At 41.2% G+C, this 18,636-nt stretch overlaps 1 protein-coding gene across 5 annotated transcripts in view; it reads left to right on the top strand.

The window, feature by feature from the left end:
* SKAP2 (src kinase associated phosphoprotein 2) overlaps positions 1-18,636 on the top strand; it is a 182,281-nt gene that overhangs the window by 124,441 nt on the left and 39,204 nt on the right. For all 5 annotated transcript variants that reach the window (XM_002713727.6, XM_051853255.3, XM_089315443.1 and 2 more), the window contains 2 exons: positions 785-848; positions 1,153-1,287. In XM_002713727.6, coding sequence (XP_002713773.1) covers positions 785-848; positions 1,153-1,287 — 199 coding nt within the window. The remainder of the gene's footprint in view (positions 1-784; positions 849-1,152; positions 1,288-18,636) is intronic.

Here is an 18,636-nt window from a genome sequence, read left to right as displayed (position 1 = left end):
ATGTTAATATTAAGCGCTGTTTTTTTTTTTGTTTTTTTTTTGTTTTTTTGTACATTGAATGCTTATAGACAGAGAAATACGTATTTTCTTAAATTTCAGATTAGTTCAAGTGATATCTTCTTGGAAAAGATCAAGCAAATGTGTCATTTATCAGTTACTTCACATGTTGAATTTTATATCTATTTTAATGGAACTATGTAATTTCCTAAAAGAATCACATAGCAGAAACAGTAAAATTGTCAAAAGAAAAATATCAGAGTGTTCATGCATATTGTATTGCCGGGGTGTGGGTGAAGTCTCACGTCAGCCCTGCACATCCAGAGCCATCAGCTCGGCCTCACTATGGAATGTATGTTTAATAAGTTTTAAATATCTGAGATTGCAGTTGAAAGCCAGTTAATTAAGTTGTCAGGTAGTGTGTTGGAATCTGACAAGAACATTTTTAAGAAAACTGTACCGAGCAGTCGAAAGAAATTCATGGGTGTCTTCTAATTGTCAAGGGCAAATTTTGCTCATCAGTTCTGTCTTTGACATTGATGAAGAGAAGCAGCTTTTTTTCCTGCACAGCTGCCAGCTGCTGATCGGAGTTTCAAATCCATCATCCTCTGCTTCAATTACGTAAATTTGTCAAAATTAACTGTACATTATAAGAAGCATCCTTGCAAGAAAAGTACCACTAGACATGAAAAGAATTACTAATGGTCTTAAAGAAATGATAAGAACGTGACCATACCTTTCATTTCTTCCGTGGTGATTTTTGTTCTTATTATTTGCTCTTTGTCAGTTTACAGCAGCTTCTCCCAAAGACGCCGAGGAATGGGTACAGCAGCTGAAATTTGTATTGCAAGGTAAGAGCAGTCAGTGGAACAAGTGAATAACAAGTGATTCGAGTTTTCACATGCAAAGCTAAAGACTTCTCTGAGAATGACCAAGGGACCATAACACCTTTGACTTCAGATTTATAAAAGCATCTTTTCTATAAGTACCAGCTAGCACCTCTATTTACAAACAATCAACTTTTAAAAAAATTTAAAGTAAGGACATAGTGCCTAAGAACATTGCTTTTTGCACACCTGTGTTTATTAGGAACTATACTCTTACAACTCTCTTTCTCAGTCTTTGCGAACCTGCTCTGTGAACCATGTTTTGCAGACATGGAATCCGATGTGATCCCTGAGGATGGTGATGAAAGAGAAGTCTATGACGACGTTGACCACCCTCTGCCAGCCAGTGGCCCACCAACCTGCGGCCGGCCCATAGACGATGAAATTTACGAGGAACTCCCAGGTACTTATTTTCTGGAGATTCGTTTCAAGATTTCTGGGCTCTTTTTGTGTGCACACACATGTGAGTGTGTGCATGTGTGTGTGTGTGTGTGATTTGTCATCAGGTTGACAACTCGAGTGGGAAATGGTGAGCTACTAAGAACAAGAACAAAGACAATCTTCAAAACTCTGGTTTACAGACAGGGTTCTGCTTGAGGTATTTCAAGTGAGTGGACGGGCACTTATGAAAAGTGAGTGGAACATTAAAACGAAGCAGATACAATCCTGATCTCTTGGGGCTTTTGGCTCATTAGCATTGTTTATGCTACATAATTTTTTAATTAAAAAATTGACTTGCCTTACAGTTTTTCCCACCAACTCACACATCATTTTTTATATCTACATCTCAGAACTTCCATTAACCAGAAGTTCTGTGCACCCCATATGTCATCAGCTTCTGCCTTCTGTGTCCCTGCTTGCTGCAGAGTATTGCATTGTCTTGCAGGAATGTTGTTGAACTGTAAACAAGGGCCTTTTGAGGCTTGAAGTTTTCTTACTGATACTTTAGCATGGACATGAAACCAAAGTTTTCCTTTTTCTAAATTGTCAGGCCTGTTTCAGTATTTACATGCTTCAGTGTTTGTTATCTATTAGCTTCCTTGCTTTGAAGTTTTGAGAATCAAAATATAAAGATAGGACTCTGAAATTCAGGATTCTTAGAATATGAAAACATTCAGGAAATTGTATTACTAATATGTTGGTTGTAATAAGCCTTTTCCTAGCTATTAAAACATCAGTAGTTAGAGAAGAAAAAGGAATTATAAGCAATGAGAGATTTAACTAACATCCCATATGGAAAGGCTGTGTTTCCCTAAATTGAGCAATTTAATAACATAATATAAACCTCTAAAATTGATTTTAAAAATACTTAAAATGTTCCAAATTAATGCATAAATGTCATATTTAGCTTAGTCCATAAAGCATAATAACCAGAGCATGGACTTTAAAGTAAAAAATTTACGTTCTGACTGTCTCATTAATCTGTTCATCCATAAAATGGGGATAAAACTATTGAGAAGTGTAAATGAGGCCATTGAATCATACAAATCCACAGTGAATTTTAATATCATCTTTGTTACTGTTCTCCAGATCATATCTAGTGAATTCTTGCAAGCGGTGCAATTATGATGATACAATAATGGTTTTCTGACCATGTAATTATTAATAATTATAACAATATTATAAATTCAAGACATAAAAATGACTATCTACACCTGTCTTTATAATCCTAGAAGATGATTAGGGTAAAACTGTAATTTTGGGGGAGAATCATCATCTGTACATTTCTTTTTTTTTTTTAAAGATTTATTTATTTTTTATTTGAAAGAGTTAGAGAGAGAGAAAGAAAGATCTTCCATTTGCTGATCATTCCCTAAATGGCTGCAATGGCCAGGGCTGATCCAGGCCAAAGCCAGCAGCCCAGAGCTCTACCCAGCTCTCCAACATGGGTGGCAGGATCCCTGGTACTTGGGCCATATTCTGCTGTCTTCCCAAGCACATTAGCAGGAAGATGATCAGAAGTGGAGCAGCCAACACTCCAACTAATGCTCCAATACGAAACGCACCATCGAAGGCCCCAGTACAGTTCTTTAGTGGAGCTCTGTGTTTCTAGCCCCTTCCTTTCTGGTTTATCCTAAGGAATTGGCATCTGCCAGAGCATCAGTTATTCCCAAGTAGGGAACAATAGTCTCTGCTGCTTGTTTTTAGTTTTATCATATCATTAGTACCATTAATTCCGTCTTTGAAATGTTTGAAAGAACTTGTGAGAACTTTAATAATATGACCATCATATACATTATCCTTTTAAAACCCATGAGTGTATTATGTTACGATGGCTGAATTAACTGTTAAGTTCTGTTTCTTCAACTTGGATATTCTCCACCAACCCCAAAGTAAAAAAAAAAAAAAGAAGAAGAAGAAGAAAAAAGAACCAGGAATAAAGGTCAAAGAGTCAGTTATTTCCTTAACAAAGACCCAAGAAAAATCTCCTATAAGTAGCTGAAATTTTAAAAATATGAAACATCTTTTATTTTCTCATGCTCCAGATGTTCTTCTTCATCCTCTTTTTTTTTTTTTTTTTTTTTTTTTGGCTTGGGGCCACCTAATTGTTGGAAATAATGGTTACTCTTTAAGTAGCTTCACTTCTTGCTGTAGCACTGGGACACATGTAAGCTGCCCTGGGTTTTCTTTGGCCTGGCCTGGGATCCCCAGTGGCTGTACAGTGACTGCGCGGATAGAGCCGCAGGGGGCCCTGGGGAAGGGAGCTGTTGCAGGCAGCTGTGGAATGTCTGCTTCTTCTTTCTTGCCTGTGTGACCCACAACCGCTTCAGCATCTGCACGGCTCCCTGCGTTGGAGCCAGCAGCTGCAGGGGGGACTCGAGGGCCCCAGAGTTAGAGATTTTGTCGGGTTAAATCTCTGAAACCAGGGAGATAATCTTTTAAGTTTAAAAAATTATCTGTCTTTCAGGACAAAAAGTGAACTTAATTCTTGCACACCCATGGAACTTGAGTGTGATTTTGAAGTGAGGGTGGTGAGGACAGTGGAAAAGCCTTGAGTGCATTTACAAACTGATGGTGTTTTTCCAGTTCTGTAACGAGTGAATCATCCCTGAAATCTGACCCGTTCAGCTCCCAGAATTAAATAATACCACTTTTCAACACAATTTTCTGCCAATTACGTATCAATGGAAACTAATCCTCTTAATTGAAAGATAAGGCACATAAATGTATTTGAGCAAAAATCTAAGCATTTAATGTGCTCCTTTCCATCAAAAAGTTCTCTTCAGAGAAAGTAAAGGTCTTCTCTAATAAATATATTTTTTAACAAATGTAAAATGGACTTGCAGTATTTAAGTACCAAGAAGAAAACACTGTTTAAAAATTATGTTACCAGGCTGGCGCCGTGGCTCACTTGGCTAATCCTCTACCTGCGGTGCCAGCACCCCGGGTTCTAGTCCCGGTTGGGGCGCTGGGTACTAGTCCCGGTTGCTCCTTTTCCAGTCCAGCTCTCTGCTGTGCTCTGGGAGGGCAGTGGAGGATGGCCCAAGTGCTTGGGTCCCTGCACCCGCATAGGAGACCAGGAGGAGGCACCCAGCACCTGGCTTCAGATCGGCACAGCGCCGGCCATAGTGGCCATTAAGGGAGCGAACCAATGGAAGGAAAACCTTTCTCTGTCTCTCTCTCACTGTCTATAACTCTACCTATCAAATAAAAATTTCAAAAAATTATGTTACCAAATATCCCATGGTTTTTCATTTTTTGTTTTAAGATTTATTTATTTATTGGAAAGTCAGAGCTATACAGAGAGAGAAGGAGAGGCAGAGAGAGAGAGAGAGAGAGAGAGGTCTTCCATCTGCTGGTTCACTCCCAACTGGCCACAAAGGCCAGAGCTGTGCTGATCCAAAGCCAAGAGCTAGGAGCTTCTTCCAGGTCTCCCACCTGGGTGCAGGGGCCCAACGACTTAGGCCATCTTCTACTGCCTTCCCAGGCCATAGCAGAGAGCGGGATCAGAAGTGGAGCAGCCAGGACTCAAATAAGCACCCACATGGGATGCCAGCACTGTAGGCGGCAGCCTCACCCACTGTACCACAGCGCCGGCCCCACAATTGCGTTTTAAAATTTATTCAGTTCAGGCCGGCGCCGCAGCTCACTAGGCTAATCCTCCACCTAGTGGCGCCGGCACACCGGGTTCTAGTCCCGGTTGGGGCGCCGGATTCTGTCCCGGTTGCCCCTCTTCCAGGCCAACTCTCTGCTGTGGCCAGGGAGTGCAGTGGAGGATGGCCCAGGTGCTTGGGCCCTGCACCCCATGGGAGACCAGGAAAAAGCACCTGGCTCCTGGCTCCTGCCATCGGATCAGTGCGGTGTGCCGGCCGCAGTGTGCTGGCCACGGCAGCCATTGGAGGGTGAACCAACGGCAAAGGAAGACCTTTCTCTCTGTTTCTCTCTCTCACTGTCCACTCTGCCTGTCAAAAAAAAATTTTTTATTCAGTTCAACTATATGTATCTAAAATGGAATATAAAGTAAAGCATAATGATATTTTTAATTAAATTATTATCTATGTACATAGAAAAGGCAGCAATTGGGTACTTAAATTGAAAATAATGTCCAACAAGTGGCCACAACTGGTGGCATCAGTAAGTGGTTACAGACCCCCAAGGATACATTCTAGCTTTATTTTCTTTCTGAATGAATATCTCTCATGGTCCCTAGTTGTTGTGGACAATTACTAATGCTGTTGTAAGTGATGGGGGGTTCTGGCTTCACCGAAGTTTCCATCCTTCAGAATGTCATGGGAATGTGTTTGTTGTCTTTCACATAACACGTAGAGTCAGCATTTCAGAATTGTGAGTCTAGGCAACCTGCTAGCATTCTTTTTTTCCTTCATCTATGGTAGTGAATTATAAAGTTACTTAGTGCAGTGATGTTGTGTCCTAGGGTATGGTGTGAGAAGCATTTTTCCCACATGGATAACTAGATTCAAAGGTTTGGATGTTTCAGCAGCAAACTCTGTTCAGAGGGTAGTCTAAAGTTTTATATATAAAACAAAGAAAGAAAAAAACCCTTTCTGCCCTGTGGTGCAGAAAGTTAAGGTGCTGCTCGGGGTGTCCCAGATTGTCATGCCTGGGATGAGTCCTGCCTCTGCTTCCTGCTGACGTCCACCCTGGAAGACAGCAGATGTGTCTCAAGTTCTTGAGTTCCTTCCACTCACGTGGGAACCCCAGGTAGAGTTCCTGGCTCCTGGCTTTGTTCTGGCCCAGACCTTTCTGTTAGGAGTATTTGGGGAATGAGCCAATAGCTAGAAGATCTCTTTCTCTCTCTCTCAATCTCTCTCTCTCCCTACCTTTCAAATAAATAAAAATAAACAAACCTTTTAAAAGGGAAACATTCATAATTTAGGGTCATTGCACATATCTAAGGTTTATTTATATTTTTATCTTTGCTGAATATAAATGTGTTCTTAGTGTTGTTTTTGTTGCCTGTTCTATAATGCGATGAGAAGTTTTGGAATACTCTTCTTCCTGTCACACAGCCTCTCTTTGCTTAGCCTTTGGCATTATAAACAAATCCTTTTCATTACAAGAGATGGATTAACACAGATTAAAACCTCCAAATAGCTGGGTGCATGCAAAACACATAAGAACACAGGACAAGAGATAAAATGACTCATTTTTATAAGTTGGAGCTATATCTGTGGTTTTTAACCTGAGGCAATTCTGGTTCCCAGGGTATATTGGGCAGTGACTGGAAGCACCTCTGGTTGTCACAGCAGTGTGTGTGTGTGTCTGTGTTTGTGTGTGTTTGTGTGTATATGTGTGCTGCAGACAGCTAGCACAGGGGTCAGGGATGCGGTGAAACGTCCCGCAGTGCACAGGACGTGCCCCAGAATGAAGCATTATCTAGCTCAGAGTATCAGCAGTGCAGAGAAGAGAAATCCTGGCCATGTGATACAATAGACCACTTTCAGTTCACCACCTTTTTATCTCTGTCTCTTAAGTTTTAAAGATCTGTTACCGAAGCTCCATTTAAGAGTGTTTTTGCGGACACATCATAGGTTTTCTTGAAACCACAAAGCAAAGACTTTGTCCATGTGATGTTTCTAGGCCAGAAGAGATCAGCGGGACCTGCCTGTCACTGTTTCCTTCAAGGGAGTGCTTTCAGGTTCTGTGTCTTTTAGACAAATGAGCAAGACACTCTCATGGGTGACCATGAAGACACAAAAGGAGGGAAGTGTTTCTCAGCTTTGGATCTTGTTTTGCTCTGGTTGTTGATATGGTAGGTGTGTGCATACCTGGTTTATCACATTTCAATAGAGTTGTTCTTTTGAGGCTGACGGGTGGGACGTATGGGTGAGGGATTCTCCGCCAGGAGTCAGGCATCCTGGAAGAAGGCAGGGTGAACAATGCCAGAGCCACTGGGAATTTGGCAGGTGGCCTGAGGAGGAGTGGAAATCCTCTTAGGGCACTTCGTGTTCTTTTGGGCCTGGAGTTTGAAGAGACAAATGGGCTTGTGACAGTCTCTGTGAGCCACAGGGGATCAGTGCAGAGCTCACCCGAGTGTACTCCACAACTCACACTGGGTGCTTGTTACTCTCTGTTCATTTTCCTTTTGTTGTTGCTGTCTTAACTTAAATATTGCTGATGTGCAGAAAATAACCAGCCGGAGCCCAACTTACATCCTATCCCAAGGAAACACTGTTAGCAGTTTAACGAGCATCTTCTTGTTTTTGCCCACTATAAAACATACAGGTATGTGAACATTGTCTTGCTTTTTCTTCTCCTTTCTTCCTTTCATTTTCTTCCTACTTCCTCATTGCCTCCCTCCTTTCCTCATTCTTTTGTTTTCCTTATTCCCTTCCCCTCTCATCCCCATCCTTTCTTTTCCCCTGGCTTTCATGCCCTTCATACTACAAATCTTCTTGACTACCCTGGCCAAGCTTACACAGGCCCCAGGGCAGCAGCTGCCCTGCCCTTTCTGGCACAAGCCTTGACTTACTATTGCCTGTTTAATTTTTCATGTTCGTGTCATGTATATGGAATATATACATGTCTCATGAGTTTGCTCCTTTTGCTTCTCTGATATTGGAATCCTGTCTTCCAGCGGGTGGTATAAGAACTAGCCACGTGCCCTTCTGTCTCGACAGCCTCTCTCGAGCCTTGCTCTCTTCTCTTCTTCCTCTTCATGTGCCCCACTCCTCTGCCCATGAGCAGGATGCCTCTCCCTGTGTCTGTGAAAGTAGACTGTGTGGTTGCGAACAGGAACTCTGGAGAGAAACACACATAGCTAGGTCTCAGCTCTGCCTCTTATTATGTGCTTCAGCCGGAAAAAGAGAGAAGTGAATACAGACAGAGGTAAAATGTGTCAGTAATTTAATTGATCATTTTTATGTAATGTGTTCTTTTTATAAATTTACAAAAGGTAAAAACTAACTTTAGCCAATTAAAAAGTTAGCTGGGGCAAGATAGAGATGTGGGGTAGTACAAAGTGTTGACCCGTCTAGGAAAGGAAGGAAAGGAATAATGAGTAACTATTCTTTGTAATGAAATGAATAACTGGGAAGTGCATATTAAAACATCAGAGTAAGTACTAAATAATTATAAATGCAATGTTAAGTTTTCCCAGAGCAACAAAGCAGAAATAAAAGGTGACCACATTAAAAAAAAACTTAAGCCTCATGAGACAAGAAATGAGGAAAAAAGGAATAAAAACGTAAACCTCAAGTTAAGAAATGAGAAAAAAGTAGAGAAAATATGGCAAAAACAAATCCTAATACAAAGGTGTAATTATAATTAAGTGTAACTTGTTTAAATTTATCTTTAAAAAGTGATCACATTGGATATATGTTTTAATTTTTTTAAAAAGTTTAGTTTTATTTATTTGAAAGGGAGAGTGACAGAGAGAGATTTTCCATCACTGGGTCACTCCCCCAGATGAGAACTCACAGCAGGTGAATTCTGGGCAGGATGAAGCCTGGAGCCAGGAGCTCCATCTGGGTCTACCACATGGCTGGCAGAGACCCAAGTACTTGAGCCATCATCTGCTACCTCCCAGGGTGTGCATTAGCAGGAAGCTGGACTGGAAGTGGAGGTGAGCTTCAATCCCAGGCACTCTGATATGGGATCCAGAAGTCTCAAGAGGCAGCTTAACCTGCTGAGCTGCAACACCTGCATACATATGCAAACACGTAGTTATATCTTAGCAGTGTTTGTGTTTGACAAGGTTCGCTTGAAACAACACCACATGCAAAGTTTCAAAGTAAAGTAAGGAAATGAAAATAAATATTTTAGGCAGTCCTATTCAAAGAAAGCTACTAAAGCAATGTTAACATCAGACAACACAGAATTTAAAGCATAAAGCAATGACAGAACTACAGAATGACAATTTGTAATAATAATAATAATAGAAGATAAAGCTTAAATGCATCTATTACATAATCTGAGAATCTATGACACAAAAACTTGTAAGGCAAATTTGACAAATCCTCAGTCACACCCTTTTTATTTAACACACCCCTTTTAAGAATCTTGTAAGTCAGGGGCTGGCATTGTGGCCTACTGGGTTAAGACACTGCCTGTGATGCTGGCATCTTATATGGGCGCTGGTTCAAGCCCCTGCTACTCCACTTCCTATCCAGCTCCCTGCTAATGTGTCTGGGAAAACAGCAGAAGATGGCCCATGTCCTTGGGGCCCCTGTACCCATGTAGGAAACCTGGAGGAAGCTTCAACCTGCCCCACCTGGCTGTTGCAGGCACTGGGGCAGTGAACCAACTCCCTCTCTCTCTCTGTAACTCTGACTTTCAAATAAATAAATACATCTTTAAAAAATTTATAGAATCTGGTAGACAAAGAAGGCAAAAAATTGTAAATATATGAAAGAATCACTAAACTTCATCTGATATATCTAAAAAGATATCAGCCAATAGGTAAATACTAGAGAATACATAATCTTTCATTACGCATAGAATAATCATGAAAATCACATAATTTCATAATTGAAATCTTAATAAATTTCAGTCTGTATCATTCAGATTATGTTCTTTAACCATCATGAAATTTAATTAGGAGACAGTGTTAACAGGGTAGTTAAAAATAACTAAACTGCTGCTTAAAAACTGAAAAATAAATTCCTAAGTAGCTTGAGTTAAAAGAGGAAATCAGGAGAAACATCTGGACACAGCTGGGATGCCTGTGTCCCGCATCAGAGTACTTGAGCTCAATCCCCAGCTCGGGTTCCTGACCTCCCTGCTAATTTGGAGGGTGGGAAGCAGCAGGTGATGACCCAGGTACTTGGCTTCCTGCTGCCTGATCGGGAGACCTGGACTGAGTTCCTGGTGCCCAGCTTTAGCCCTCTGCTCACTGCAGGCATTTGGGGAGTAAACCAGTAGACAGGGACTCTTCTCTTTCTGCCTTTCAAATAAATAAATAAACATTATTTTTTAAAAAAAGAGGAAATAATAATGGAAATGACAAAATACGTAGTTCTGAAAAACCAAAATGGTACAGATAAAAACTACCATTGTTTAGAAGAGGTTTGTCATTGACAAAAGTCATGTTGAGATGGAATTGGCAGTGTAAGGGCACTGAGAGGTGGTGGGACCTATACGAGGGGTTTGAACATGGGGGCTCTGCCCTTACCAAGGGATGAGTGTAGTTCCCACAAGAGCCAGTCACTGTGACAGCCAGGGGTTCTAAATCCCCGGCCCCTCGTCCCCGCCTCTTCTGCTGCTTGTTCTGCCAGGGGGGCCTCACCAGATGCCCACCAGATGCCGCTGTCTGATCTGGGGCCTCCAGAACTGTGATCCAAAATAAACCTCTTATTTTTTTAAAAAAAAAATAAATTACCAAGTCTTAGGTATTCTATTATAGCAACATGAAACAGATTACAAAAATATGGCATTGTGTGTTAGACCATACTCAGAGGATCACAGTGATGAGTAAGACAAATGGGAGAAGTAATACGCAAAGAGTCAAATGCACATCTGAAAAAAGACTACAAAATAAGTGCATTTAAAGGATGAAAGAGACAGGAGGAATAGGGAGGTTTAGCAAGACAGAGGACATTTAGCAGGAATATTTTTTAAGGAACCAAATAGAATCACTAGAAATTATTGATGACATGGATTATTTAGCCACTGAATTCTGCATTTCCAGGTGCACATATTTATGTTTACAATGCTTAGGGAACCAACAGAATACATAATAAAAATTCCAAACCAAAAGGTAAGCAAACATCAGCTGTTCCAATTAGACAAAAATGCAGGCATTTCCAAAGCAAAAAGAAAAATTACATGGATGGGGCTGGGCTGTAGAGACTTTCCTGTGCACCTCAGATGAAGAGTCTTACCCCTATGCTAAAGGGCCAACTGTTCACATTGTGGGTTTTGTGTTTGTATGTATCACATACCACCAAAGAATCAGAATAGTTTGTTCAGGGCCTTAACTTTGGGGGCTGTTGTGGTGCAGCAGGTTAAGCCTGGCTTGTGATGCTAGCATCCCATACTGGGATGCGCTTTGAGACCCAGCGGCTCTGCTTCCTGTCCAGCTCACTGCTGATGCACTTGGGAAGCAGAAGATGATGATCCAAGAGCTTGGGCCCCAACCACCCATGTGGGAGCCTGGATAGAGTTCTGGCCTGGCCCAGCCCCAGGTGGCCATTGTGGCCATTTGGGATTGAACCAATGGGTGAAAAAATCTCTCTCTCTCTCTCCCTCTCCCACTCTTCCCATCACTATACTTTCAATAAATAACAAAATAAATTTTAAAAAATAAAGCCATAGCTTTGAATGACTTTCCTATCAGACTTTTTGCGTAGTCTTCATTCTGCACACAGGCTTTGCTTCCCAGGTAGTGTATAAGCAGTTCACAGCCTGCTTTTCTTTTTAATCCCTCCACACTTTCAAAAGATAGAATATGATGCCATTTGGAGTAGCTTCACAAAAATTTGTTTCTTTAAGACCCAGAAACATACACAGACATGCACACACGCACACGTGCACGTATATTCCTACAAGAACACATGTGTCTGCAGAGACAGCCTGCAGCAGGAGAGTATCAAGCTTCACTGTTGCACAGAGAGCTCAGCTGGGAATATCGACTTCCTAAGAGAACTCCGCTGCTTACTTTAAAGCAATGATTAATAAGAATGGACAAGTTCAACAAGACGTCAGTGATGAATACAAGCACTCTTCGGATCTGGCCTCAGCAAGTGCCGCAGTCGAGTAGTACAAAGCTTTCTACAAAGTGGGGAGCTTTTTCATCCAGCTTAATGAACCTGAAGTGAAATTTTATCTGGATTTTGTTGCAAATCATTTTTATAAATGTGTTTCTCCTTATTAGAACTTTGTTAGGATTCTGACAAAGAACTAACAACTACCTCTAGCTGCTTATCCATTAGCCCCTTCGTTCCTTAGTAACAGAAGTTGAGATGGAGCAGAACACGTTGTAGAACAAGAGCAAGGGAACTTGGCTGTAGAGTCTGAGTTTTCCATGTTTACAAGTTCTTTCTGGAACCCAATCCCAGATCTCCTTACTCCTCGTGGGTCTCCTTCCATATTCCTGCTCCCAATTCCAGAGACTATGGTCTTAACTCTGTCTCTCTTTAGCATAAAATTCTTGGGTGAGCTCTCTTTGGTCCCTGTCTCCCTCGTCCCTTCACCTGTCATTCCTTACCCCTGCAGCTTGGTTTGCTCTCCTTATCTGGTAACTTACAGCTGCTTCAGGGGTCACCAGGACTCTCCCAGTCAGCAGTCTCGGCTCTCATATTTGTCTCGGGAAATTTGCCTTTCCTGCCCATCCACTTTTTTTTTTGAAACTGTCTTCTTCTTTAGCCTTCCCTGTTCTGTTTTCCTGCTACATATGAATTTACAAATAAACATCTCAGCACTGTTTTAAATTTCCTTATTTCTGATGATGCTTATTGATTGTTTAAAATGATTATTTTTTTCAGTATTTTAAATTTCTTTAGTAGGAAATCTTTTTTCCCCTTTGTCGTGCATCTCATCGTGTTATTATTAGGTACTTAATTAATTCAACAAAAATTTATGAAAAGCTTATCATGTGCTAGATTCTGCTGTAGATGTTGGGCATTTAAGTATGAAAAAGGCAGACTGGGCCCCTATTAAGGTCATTACCAAGAGCAGTGAGTGTTATAGAAGAAGAAGAGAGGACGATATGAGAAGGAGTCACTGTATTCTCTGGCCAAGGAAGATGTGACCTTTAAACTGAAACCTCTGGACAGAGCTAGCAAATGCGAAAAGTCAAATGTAGCACGTTTCAGACACAGCGATCACCAAATGTAAAAGTTCTGAGACTGGACTCAAGAACCAGAAAGGAGGGCCACAGGCGGGCAGGCTCCCATGAGACTGGAGAGAGAGGCAAGAGCCGGGACAAGCAGGGCTTTTGAAGGACAGACTCGCACCCCTGGGTGATACATGACATTGAAACGTGTACTGAATGAGCAGGTGACGCTGGCATGTATAATTATGTAAGATTGCCCACGTACACCAAATGCTGCTTAATGTGATGAAAATCTTGAACTTGAAAGGCTCTTTCTTTACACTCTCTGGGCAACTGTTTACCTTCAAGTATTACCTTAAAGATCAGAGCAAAATAAAACACCTTCCCTGGGTAGCTAGTTCAAGAATGTAAAATATGATACACTGACAGCTATAATGATAATGGTTAATACTTAATATATGCAGGTATTTTCCAAAGTGTTATTTAATAAGCATAATATTTTATGTGCATAAGTACTATTGTTGTCTCCATTTTATAGATAGACTAAGGCACAGAAAGATTCAGCTAGAGGCGAGAGAGTTGGGATTTGAACTCAGGCATTCTGACTCTGGAGAACAAGCTCATAAACGATAACTATGCCGCTTCTCAAAAGAAATACAGGGCCGGCGCCGCGGCTCACTAGGCTAATCCTCCGCCTAGCGGCGCCGGCACACCGGGTTCTAGTCCCGGTCGGGGCGCCGGATTCTGTCCCGGTTGCCCCTCTTCCAGGCCAGCTCTCTGCTGTGGCCAGGGAGTGCAGTGGAGGATGGCCCAGGTGCTTGGGCCCTGCACCCCATGGGAGACCAGGAAAAGCACCTGGCTCCTGGCTCCTGCCATCGGATCAGCGCGGTGCGCCGGCCGCAGCGCGCCAGCCGCGGCGGCCATTGGAGAGTGAACCAACGGCAAAGGAAGACCTTTCTCTCTGTCTCTCTCTCTCTCACTGTCCACTCTGCCTGTCAAAAAAAAAAAAAAAAAAAAAAAAAGAAATAGAGTGAGAATGACCTTGCCCTTAGCTATCAAGTCAGCATTTATTGGCCCCCAGGTGAAAAGGACACTGGAAAGGATAAAATCTCAGCCACACCAATTGTTCACATGCAGCCTCTCCTCTGAGCCCGTTGGCCATCTGCCCGTTGGCCATCTTATGAAACTCCAGTTTAAGATGAAATTCACCATCTTTCCTACTAATACTGCTCTTACTCTTATTCCCCCCCATTTCTATTAACAGTGCTGATAGTCACTTAGGTTTAAAAAGAACAAAAACCCTCAAACCCATTCTTGACTCCTCCTTTGATCTCCTCACTCCCACCCCTAATCAGCCCAGTTGCGTTCTGCCTCTAGAGCCTCTTCCATCCCCGGCTCTCCATTCACTCGGCTTTAGTGATCTTCACCTGGATCATTACAAGAGCAGTTCCTTCCCATTTCCTGTGTGTGCATCTCTCCCACCAACCTGAAAACACATTCTACACACTGCCAAAAAATTGATCTTCCTACAATGATCAGATAGATTCATCCCCTATTTAATAGTTTGTTTGGGTCCCCATTGCTGGTGAACCACGCCTAAACTCTTGGCCAGGCTCTGAGCTCCAATTTGCGTCTGTTGTTCCAGACCATTCCTTTGCTGCTCAGACCCCTCTGTGCTCCAGACAGACTGGACACTTGACGACTCCTAGTCCTGCCCCTGCTTTCATCACCTCCCTAGCATGAGGTGCCTTACACTAAATCAGTGGGTTGAGTTAGTGAATTAATTCAAGGACAAAGCCTAGTCAGATAACATAAAACAAAAGCTTTGGTTGTCTTATGCACATAGTCTGTGATCAGCTACCTTATTTTGAATACATTCAACTATCTACAACATAAGATGATGAATAGATAGCCCCCAATAGGCAATAATTTAATCGTTGAAATAGGTATATGAAATCTTACTGAAGAAAAAAATCAGTTATAATATATATAAAATGGTGGAAAGAATCACTATGTTCGTAAAGTTGTATTTATGAAATGCATGAAGTTTATATACTTCAAATAAAAGGTTTCAGGGAAAAATATATATATCATATTTTCACCAGTCCAAAGACTAATAATGTTACTGTTTACCTTGACCATATTTTCTCTCTCCTCAGTTATGTGGAACCTTTATAGTCACTGGATTAGAAACAATTAAAATAACTTTTTTTGATTCTATATAATTATTATATCCTTTTACAGTATTGATATAAATATAAATATTAACCCACTTTAATGGAACCTTTGTGGTCATTTCATCAGAAACAGTTTAAATAGGGCACAGTACAGTTTTTAAAAATAAGTACAGGATGGTTTAATACCAAATACAGTATGATATCATGGTATACAATATTGTAATATCATTTCTGCCAGCATTCTGGATATTAGCATATACAAAGCATTATCTGATGCTAGGAGATGACAAGTTATTGTGATGGTCTCATATGAACTGAAAATCTTCTTTATAAATCAGTTAATCATTTTTATTTAATTGGGGAAAATATTTTTAAGAAAGAATTCAGAAATTTCTTAAGTCAGTCCTTCTGTTGCTCCAAAATATTGAATGGCTCTCCACTGCCCACAAGACAAAGCACATACTCCTTGCCTGAGTTTTCAGAAGTCTTCTGCTGACTGAAATCTCCCCTCCAGCCCAATCCCTAGCACCATGAAATACCTCTCCAGTTTCAACAAACTGACTCACTCTTCATTCTCTTGCATCATCTCATGCTTTTCCAAACTCACATTTCTGTTCGTACACCCTTTCTGTGTGACATGCTCTGGCTCTCCCTTTCTCTCCATTTCTAACCAGATCCTACCTACTTTCCGGCCCAGATGAAATCTCATCTTCCCAGAAAAGCCCCTTCTGCCCAGCTCAGCAGAAGTGACCTGTGCTCCTCAACTTCTCCAGTACCATTCATTTGAAAATTAATCACACACAACTTTGTGGCATTTTTTCACAATGACAACTACTGTTTTACAAACTTATTATTTCACTTTTCATGTGATTATTTGACAAATAAGAAAACGGATGGATCACCATAACTTAACCTTTATTGTATTTCCAAGCTCTTTGAGGGCTTATATTTCTTGGCATCACCCATTGTACTTAAGCGAGTTCCTTCCTCATGAGAATTCAATAAATAATACCTGAGTAGTGCAAAGTCTTTAGTTAGAGAAGCTCATTTGTTAAATTAAGAGAAATTTTCTCCATATGTAATGGTTATTTTTCTAATAACAATAATTAATGGAGAATCCTGAAAGAATTATTACCTAACAGTATGCTATCAGTGGTAAACTGAAGTATGACTGATCTCTTAAAACTTCATTAAAATCTAACATTACTATTCCAGTGGGCATAGTCTCAAATACATAAACTTATGAAACGTAATGCATTGAGTGATGAAAAGCTCTACTATCATCCATCTTTTGTACCATTAAAGATAGATTATCTCCTGTGAGCAACAGGCCCAACTTGAGTTACCAGTTCCCCATGGCAAGCCAGCCTTTGCAAGCAAGGCAGTACCCAGGGAAATGACATTCTTCTTTGCTCCCACTCGCTCATTAAAGACCACAGGTAAAATAGATCTAAAGGGCACGACATTCATAACTAAGATTTTGAAAAAGCTGATGTCTATAGGGACAAATATGAGGGAACTTAATGTAATTGGGAAGTCTGTCAAGTTGTGTATTTAAAAGTAAACAGATACGGAAAGTTGCACAAAAAGCTTGAAGGTGAAAGAAGGTTAAGAATCAATGATTAGATGCACGCTTGGGGGAAATGGTTAAAAATTATCTTTCAAGCCACGACTTTGATTCAGTGGTCATACAAGACTCATCGGAAGGCCTAGAAATGGGAAGGCAATGGGCGCGAGTCAGTGTGTTCACTGGTGCATCTCAGGCCCTTTGCTTCCCTTCTCCTTTCCTTCTACTAAGCTACCTCCTTTTTTTTTTTTTTTTCCTAAAGATTTATTTATTTATTTATTTGAAAGTCAGAGTTGCACAGAGAGAGAAGGAGAGGCAGAGAGAGAGAGAGAGAGGCCTTCCATCTGCTGGTTCACTCCCCAGTTCACTGCAATGGCTGGAGCTGCACTGATCCAAAGCCAGGAATCTTTTCTGGGTCTATCCCACGTGGGTGCAGGGGCCCAAAGACTTGGGCCATCTTCTACTGCTTTCCCAGGCCACAGCAGAGAGCTGGATCGGAAGTGGAGCAGCTGGGACTTGAACCAGTGCCCATATGGGAGGCCAGCACTGCAGGCAGTGGCTTTACCCACTATGCCACAGTGCTGGCCCCGCCACCTCTTTTTTTCAGCTCACTGCTTATGAGTTTTGCTCCCAGTCTCACATTGCATATTATGCTTTCCCATACTCCAGGTAACCTTATTTTATGTCTCTGATCATTCTATGTCTTCTTTCAGAAATTAACTTACATTTTAGTTCTCCCTGGCATCCTAGTCTTACTAGGTGGGTCAAAGTGAAGGTCATCCACACCCATAATAAAATACCTCTCCCTGTATTGCTTAAGCCATAACTGCAAATGACAGTAACCCCAAAACACGTAGATATACCATATATATGTAGACACTTTGAAATATCTTAGTCTTGAACCTAGTTGTTTAAACATTTCCTGAGAGCTCACCATTAATTTAAAAGTGTTCTGAAATAATCTGAAATTCTAATAAGCTGAAAAATAAGGTAGAAGAAAATGAAACATGAGATGAAAAAAAAGCTGAATTTATGTGTAAGCAATTCAACTCTTCATGCAACAAAAATTTACTAGACAGCTATTACATGTTGGGCAGGGAGCTGGACGCTGAGAATATAGTGTTGACTAATGTAACTCAGAGTTTGTTAAATTAAAAATAATGTGTCAGAGGCCAAAGAGAGACTGGTAAAGAACAGAGATCCAGGGGCAGATTGGGATGCCCACGCCAGGTCAGAGTGCCTGACTCTGCGTCCTGACTTCAGCTTCCTGCAGTGGTAATGGCTCAAGTAGTTTGGTTCCTGCCACCCATGGTGGAGACCTGGATTGAATTCTTGGCTGCCAGCTTTGGCCCTCCAGCTGTTGTGGGCATTTAGAGGAGGGAACTAGTGGTTGAGCACTCTGTACATCTCTCTGCCTTTCAAATAAGTTAAAACAACAACAACAGCCACTTCAAAAATCCAAGCTAAGTCTGTGGCCGTGAATGAGATGTCTGGGAAGGCACTGCTTAGTCAGTGCTCCTCATCCCCAGTGAGGAATTTGTGGTTCGGAACACCACCTGCAGAACATTCGGAAGATAAAAGTGAATGAGTAAGGTCAAGAAATTTATTAAACAGAGGGCCCTTTATTAAAATCTTTAGGTGATATAACTATTGATATATTTGGAAGAGGTCAGATTATAGCATGTTCAGTATCATAGGGAAAGAAGAAAATTCATCTTCATGAAATGAGTTAAGAAACAGGAAAAAAAAAACTAAAAGAAAAAACCCAGGCCCCTCAGCATTTAAACCTATTCTTTTGCCCCAACAAAAACAGAGAGAGATTTTCCAAAGGAA

This window comes from Oryctolagus cuniculus, chromosome 16 (assembly GCF_051225735.1).
Source record: "Oryctolagus cuniculus isolate XC-2025 breed Fujian yellow rabbit chromosome 16, ASM5122573v1, whole genome shotgun sequence".
In the NCBI taxonomy this organism is placed as follows: domain Eukaryota; kingdom Metazoa; phylum Chordata; class Mammalia; order Lagomorpha; family Leporidae; genus Oryctolagus; species Oryctolagus cuniculus.
Note: the sequence above shows the minus strand (reverse complement) of the source record. Positions and strands in the feature narration are given on the sequence as shown.